The sequence below is a fragment of the Halyomorpha halys genome, unplaced genomic scaffold (assembly GCF_000696795.3).
Source record: "Halyomorpha halys isolate HHAL.00 unplaced genomic scaffold, Hhal_1.1 Scaffold987.1, whole genome shotgun sequence".
Classification (NCBI taxonomy): domain Eukaryota; kingdom Metazoa; phylum Arthropoda; class Insecta; order Hemiptera; family Pentatomidae; genus Halyomorpha; species Halyomorpha halys.
The window spans coordinates 403,896-411,507 of record NW_027108701.1 but is presented as its reverse complement, the minus strand read 5'-3'; the positions used below and the strand labels follow the sequence as shown (position 1 = coordinate 411,507).

Below are 7,612 nucleotides of genomic sequence, written 5' to 3'. Positions count from 1 at the left end.
AGTTGTAAATCATCGAGCAAAATATAAATGTGGGCTGAAGTTCATATAAAAAAAAAAAAAAAAAAAAACCCCACTCCTATAACTTCACTTTTCATTAATACTAATTATTATAGAAATTCTAATATTAAAGTTTTGAAAATAAATAAAGCCTAGACATGAATAATGATTCAATTAATATGTCAGGAGATTTTAACACCATTTTGCTTATCCACTCCACCTCTGAGTTATATTTTCATTAAAACTTTAATGTTAGCATTAATGTAATAATTCATATAAATGAAGTATTGAATTTATGAGAATGGAGCAATAGTTTTAATTTTTTTTTTTTTAAATGTAGGCATTTCCATTCTACATTTATCTTTTGCTCTGTAATTATAATAATGTGTATTCAACGAATAAAATTGGGAATTTTAAAATATGTACTTTTTCAGATATTTTAAATTAGGTTTTGAGAAATTTTATCTCAACCTATCAACATATAAACCTGGGAGTAAAATTTCACTTTTTTCCAAGTCAATCCAATAGAACAACTGTTCCAAATTTTAAGAAAACCTGAGATAGTAAAGTTTAAAAGTATATTGAATTGACAAGAATGACCCTGCAATAAAAATGGGAATAAGAGGATTGTATATCAACAATAAGTTTGTTCCAACAGGAGTCAAGACTATTATCAATTGGCAGGTGCTTGTGAAGTACAGTTTTTCAGTTCTGAATCCTAATACCATATATATGCCCACTGCTTTAATGATACTTTTGATACCTGTTGGAACAAACCTGATGATATTGGATTTTTATGGTACGTATACAAGTATGGTAGAAAATAAATTAGGTTTATTCATTTGAAATAGAATTAAGGTTCAAATATTTTAAATGAGAGCAAATGCAGGAAAATTTGCGTCTTCTGGATTTTGAACATCAGTAAGGAAGTAATCCAAACCAGCAATACCTGAAAAATAAAAAAACAACATACAGATCTTATATATTTCTTTAAACATTGTATTTTAACTTATTATTAGATATAATAATAAGTATGTAATGAATACTGATTAATTGGGTAGACATTTTCTTTTATTCATAAATAAGAACATATCCATGGTGTAGTGGTTTATTCTTTCTAGAAATTATAGATTTATTTCTTAAAATATATGAGTGTTGCTTAATTTAAAATTGAGCTATGAAATTTTCATTAGAAACCTGAATGTAATAACAGATATAGGGACATTTAGCGAAGCAGCTAGCCACTCAATCAGTTTATAAATGTGTCACCCAATTCGGAACATCACAGGGATATACAAAATAAATTTGTATTAATTATACAGATATAAACACTAATATGTCATTGTATATTTAATTTTCTATCCAGTTTCTATATTTTGACAAAAAGATACAAACCTTCAAATAAGGAATAAGGTGTATCAGGTTTCCTTCCTTCATGTGTCGGGTAAGTTGTACACCAATCGAGGAAACAAGCAGCTTGATACAAGTACTTCAAATCCTGGATATATTGAAAATTATATTAAAACATCTTTTATACATTTTTTTATTAATTTTAGTTTTTTTTTTCTCTTTTAGTACTCAGTTAGAAATGAATTTATTATCTTTTATATGGAATTAATTGAAGTGATATTTTGCACTTATAGTACATTAGGGGAGTTATGGCTTGTGTTGTGGTTTTAAGCTGTAGATTGTTTACGAATTCTCAGGGTCAGCAGAAGCATTTGAGAGCTTTAAAAAAAATTAAAATCTGTACCGTTACAACCCATGAAGAGTCAGGGGTGCAGTACTTTATAATGAAATACAGTTACTAGACCAACGGTTGTGCAAGGATGTGATTTGGTCAGAATCATGCTCGATCGCCAGATTTTTACCCAATTTAAGAGGCTGGATGGACCCCAGGAGGGCTTCAAGAACCCACAGTAGTTGACTCACGGCTACAGTATAACAGAAAATAATTTTCTGCACAGCCGGATTCGAACTTGGGTCCTTGGAGTTAGTAGCCATGTGCCTTACCCAGGGCTACCCGCGCTCCCTTTGAGAGCTTATAAAACTTAATATTTTTTTATCTACAAAATAACTTAAGTTTAAGAAAACTCAGAGGATATCTAAAACTTACTTTTAAACAAAATATTAATGAATCAATAAAATTGAAAAAAACCTCTAATTCTAATTATATAGTTGGATATGCTTAAGTCAGCGGAACTAGTCCTGTCCTGTTCGAGTTAAATAAATTTATATTATACAAAGTAGAACTAATAGAGAAAATATGGGGATAGGATAGATTGATACCATACTATTATTAAATATAATAAAAATAATACCACAATACGTATGTATATTTAGTTACAAAGTATTATAGCTTAAGCAAAGATAATCATTTCTCAGGATATAATCTCTGGACTGCTGTACCGATTTCAAATTATGAATCAATACACACACACACACATAAATGAAAAACACAAACATAAATAGTAAACTTACTCTTGTATTTTTGTAAAGATGTAAGAATGCGTAAGCATTTCCAGAAACACCATGGCAAATTGAATAACCCTTCTTCAATAATCCCCTATGCCATACAACATCGCCACATTGTATAGCTAAGTCTTTGTACTCTGGATTATTATATACCTTAAAAAAAAGTTATAATTAATATTAAATCATTAATGAATGATCATTTTAAAAAAAAATCTTTCTCCAAGTACTCAGTAAAGCCAAAAACTATTTAATTATAAGGTTATCCCAAATATTGGGAGTATCAATTGTTGAAATTATTTCTTTTTTTTTTAAATATATACAAATAAGAAAGGATGTATATAAGCTGACAATATGAATCTTGGTTTGCCAGTGTGGTATTATAAGATAAGCTGCCAGGTCTGCTGAAGGCGATGTCATTGATGATGGCATGAGTCTGCCGTGAGCGTCCTAGGAATAGGGAGGGGCTATTCCGGCTGGCAATGAATGTGAAATTATAATATTTCAGGTAACTTAAATCTGCTAGCTGAAACCTACAGCAGTGAGACCTGGGCTCTAACAGGTATCCTTGAAAGCAGAATCGAGATATTCGAAGGGAAAATCTTCCGTGGGAGGGCTCTGGGATCAGAGCCTTAGAACATGAAGGAGAAGGACTAACAGTGATCTGCTTGCAAAGACTGGTCAGTCAATATCTCATGATAAGAAGGCAAGGAGGTTAAGTTAGGCTGAACATGTGGCTTGAAGCAACCCATCAGGGCACCTCTGCACAACTATGAATGCCATTACAGTTGGCATGAGACCATGTGGGAGGTCCACAAACTGGAAAGCACTAGTCCAAGACAGACAGCCGTGGAGAAGGCTAGTATGTGCAGCCAAAGATCTACAAGGTCTATAGAGCTAACCGGAAAAAAAGATAAAAAGTTTGACAGACCTCCAACGTGTCCATGGCAGTTAATGTGTAATAACTTCCTCACTACCAGTGTTTGACATAAAGCGTAAAAGTTCTTTTATATTAATAAAAATCCTAATAGCACATTATAGACATCTGGGAATTCCCCTTACATTGGTATGATTACAACACGAATATTTGTGAAGACCTAGGTCCGTATAGAATTAAAGAACTAAGATTTAAAGTGCAGTTATAAGTAATTATAGTATTATATAAAGGAAACCATTTTGATTGTTTGAAATCACTCTTTGTGAAAACTTCTGAACCAATCTTTATAAAATTTTAACATCATATTCAAGATCACCGAAAGATTTAAAAATAATATTTACTGTAATTAGTATTGTATGAATAAAAGTTGTTTGTAGTTAAAACTACTACTAGACAAAAAAATAAGATACTCTAATTTTCTACAGGTTTTTCAGCTTCGTAAAATCATTTTGATAGGTTATCTGATGATCCCTATTTTTTACATAACACTAGCAGACCCAATGTTTCGCAATTGCTATATTTAGGAATGTACATAGGTTAGTTAAATATATTTGAAAGTTTGATATAAATAAATATACATAGTTATTTACACATTGTATAAACAATTTAATTAATAGCTTATTATATCTGTTTATAACATTATATAATCAAAATTTATAGTATAAAAATAAAAAAAATTAAACAAATTAGAACCAGAAATATAAAATAAAATTTCTGAAAAGTTTTTCTTTATTTGAAACTAATATTTCACCTTCATAAAGGCATTAAATCTAAATTTTGTAAATGAAGGTAAAAGGAGGAGACATTCAGCATTTCAACAGTTGCATTAACCCAGGAATTGGATAAAAAGCAGGGGAATTATGAACAAAATAAATCAAGGTAAAAAATTCATAATTTTTAATTTCTTTGAAAAATGATATTGGAGGGTGATGCTAAAAATGAATATCATTTGCTTTTTCCTAAATAGAATTTTGTTGACCTACTTTATTGTAATCTTCATTTTATTTTTTTAATTTTTAGTGAATAAAACACATTAAATAGAATCAGTAATATTTTTTTCTTATTCTTCAGAAAGAGATAAATTGATTAGCACATAATAATCATGAAAAAAATATATACTTACTGAGTTATGCGCCAAAAATGCTTAATTTATTTTACCGAAAAAATTGTAATAACCCATGACCTTCCATGGAAATCCGGAACACTTAGTAAAAAACCCCATGACAATCAGACGATCGGTATGGCAGTGCATCAAGTAACAACACAATCGGATGATCGGTATGGCAGTGCATCAAGTACCAACAAACAAATATTCATTTTTATATATTAGATGATATAAGAAGGTTGTCACGATAAGAGTTTAAAATCTGTTGATGTTGATTTTGAGTTATAAGCCACTTCTCCTCCACTTTCCTTCTGGATAAAAGAAATGTTTTTTAACAACTCAATGTCCTTTAAATGAGCAAAATATTAATTAACAAAATTAATAGAAAAAAAATTTGTGAACAAGTGGTCTAGAGTAATGTCATTAGAACAAATTCTTTGATTGAAGAATAGGTCTAAAATAAAAATATTGTTAGTTATATTTAATTATAAATCCTTTCTTACTGTTAACGTCATAATATATAATTACCTTGTAAATAGTATTTTTAGTACTTAGTATTTAGTTTTATAGTTTTAGTTATATAGTTTTATTAGTATTTAATTTAGTTACATTTATTTTTATTTGTATTGTTTTATTTAGATTTAGTTATTTGAAAAGAAAAATGTGTAATTATATTTGTTTGTAATAATGAGTAATAGAGACAGTTGCTAGGGGTGATCATTGTTGCTAAGATGCGTCACCTAGCTACGGACCGACCATCTTAGTTTTTTAGAGCAGTTCCGACTAATTAGTGGCCCTGATAGCGTCCTCAGCAGCCCTGTCTGTGTTTATAGTTTAATAGTTTGGACATTTGTTGAGTGTTTTAGTCGTAACTACAGTTCGAAACCAGACCTTTTCTATGTCTGACTTTAATATAGGAGTTCCGGCTAATTAGTGGCCGTGGTAGCATTAGCAGCCCTGTCTGCGTTTGGTTGATAATAGTTTGGACATTTTTAGTGAGTTAGTGAGTCATTACAGTTCGGAACCAGACCTTTTCTGTGTTTCCACTTTATTAATTGCAGTTCCGACTAATCATTGAACCCGGTAGCGTCATTAGCATCCCTGTCTGCGTTCATTTTGTCGGCTCGCCTAATACAACACGACTGTTGGATATTCGGACCATCAATGAGCCACCACACCAACTCTGGACCATTGCAGAGGTTTATTTAGCTACCAGAACTGTGATCTACACATATCAGCAGCACACCTATCCAAGTGGAGCAACCCTACATCGACCAGTAGTATTTATTTTACATATTTATATTGTTTGTAAATTTGTCTCTTTTGTTCTCTTTTATTTATATAATTTGATTTTTATCTGAAAGGCCCTTTTATTTTGCTTGTATTCATTATTAGTTATGTTTTATTTATGTTAGTTTTTTGTTTTTACCATGTTTAAATTGAACCAAATAAATGTTTAATCTGAGTCAGTTTTGTTTTTTGTTCACATTTAAAGCCTTCCAACAAAAAGAAATAGTTGATTTGAGGTGGCTTTAACACTTACTTTATGAGCTAGCATAAAAAGATAGACAAATCCTGGAGATCCATGGCACCAGTGGACTAATGAATCTCTATCCCTCCCGTAGCTTGATTTAAAGTTGCCACTAGGAAAACGGTTTTCTTTTAACCAGTCTATAGTAGGTTTGATAATTTGCTGTCTTTGAACTTCGGTAAGGAACTGATTGGCCTACGATCATATCAACATTAACATAAATATTAATTGTATTAAATAAAAATAAATGTAATAATACTATTTAGGAAAATAATAAAAGAGAACTTACACAGAGTAGTACATACAAGATACCAGCTACTCCATGAGCAGCTCCTAAATAATTTGTGTTGTACCATTCGTACTGCAGAGGGGCGGGAAAATGTGTTGATTGAGCTTTAGATACTCCTCCTTCGATGATAGCTTCAATACACTAAGATAATTAAAAGAGAATGTTATATAATTTAAGCAAACTATACTCCGTACAAATGATATTGAATAGGAAAATTATAATTATGAAACAACTTAAACTTACATCCTTTATAACTTCCACAGGTATTATAGGCCCAATCTCATTTTCCACAAACAATAACGCATACAAATAACCAACTCTACCATATAGCAACTCATATGGAGGAGATGAACTAGCTTTAGTTGGTAAATCAATCAATCTATAAATAATCATTTGATTATATAAAATGATTAAATTATTTTTAATCTAGATTGAAAATTTTTTAATGAGTTCAAGACTTTAGTACTGTTGAAAAATTAATGAAACCTAGCAAAGGTAAAAGTTCACAAGTTTCACTCCAATGAGGTAGATGAGGGGGCACAAGCTTCACTTACACACAATTTGCTCTTGTTATGGGTTATAACCTATACTAAAGAATAGAAAAATACTTCATTTTGGGACTAGATCTCTTGAGAACAACAAAAACGTACAAATAAAAACAAAAACATATCTGGCCAGAAGACTACATATTAATATATACATATATTTTATAAATAAATCAAAGGGTATACATGTTAAGTCTCAACAGTCCAACGTATTGGCCAATTCGGTCATCCTCAAGGACAATCTTAAATATAAATTTACACTTCACATACCATTATTTAAAAATGTTTTGCAGGCTATTCTGCCCAGGTTATTAATTACAAATCAAATTACCCTATTTGAAATAAAGTTATTACTTAAATAAAGTACCCTTTTATCAAATTACCCAATAAACAAACTGTTTATATGATAGTTGATAGTGTAAGTTGATCTAAAATTAAAAGTTTTAGAAATTAATGACATTGGGACATAATAGGGTAATTTGACTTGTAATTAATGACTTAGGCATTATAGCCTACAAAATATGCTTAAATAATTGGATGTGAGGTGTAAATTTATATTTGAGGATGGTCGAATTAGCTAAAATATTGGACTGTTGATATAATAAAGAGTGTTAAGACTTAACATGCATACCCTTTAATTTATTTAAAAAATAAATCCCAGCCTCAAGAAATTGAAAAGATTATATATAATGGATATTATATATTGCTCTAGTAAAATAATAATAATATAAATATA

General features: G+C 30.2%; 1 protein-coding gene across 4 annotated transcripts in view; it reads right to left on the bottom strand.

Annotated features, from left to right (window-relative positions):
• Positions 1-814: 814 nt before the first annotated feature.
• The window catches only part of LOC106687603 (glutathione S-transferase LANCL1), a 21,270-nt gene continuing 14,472 nt past the window's right edge, over positions 815-7,612 (bottom strand). For all 4 annotated transcript variants that reach the window (XM_067046984.1, XM_067046985.1, XM_014431587.3 and 1 more), the window contains 6 exons: positions 6,575-6,710; positions 6,332-6,472; positions 6,055-6,237; positions 2,479-2,625; positions 1,393-1,495; positions 815-946 (listed from right to left, as the gene is read on the bottom strand). In XM_067046984.1, the coding sequence (XP_066903085.1) occupies positions 867-946; positions 1,393-1,495; positions 2,479-2,625; positions 6,055-6,237; positions 6,332-6,472; positions 6,575-6,710 (790 nt within the window). In that variant the 3' untranslated portion in view covers positions 815-866. The remainder of the gene's footprint in view (positions 947-1,392; positions 1,496-2,478; positions 2,626-6,054; positions 6,238-6,331; positions 6,473-6,574; positions 6,711-7,612) is intronic.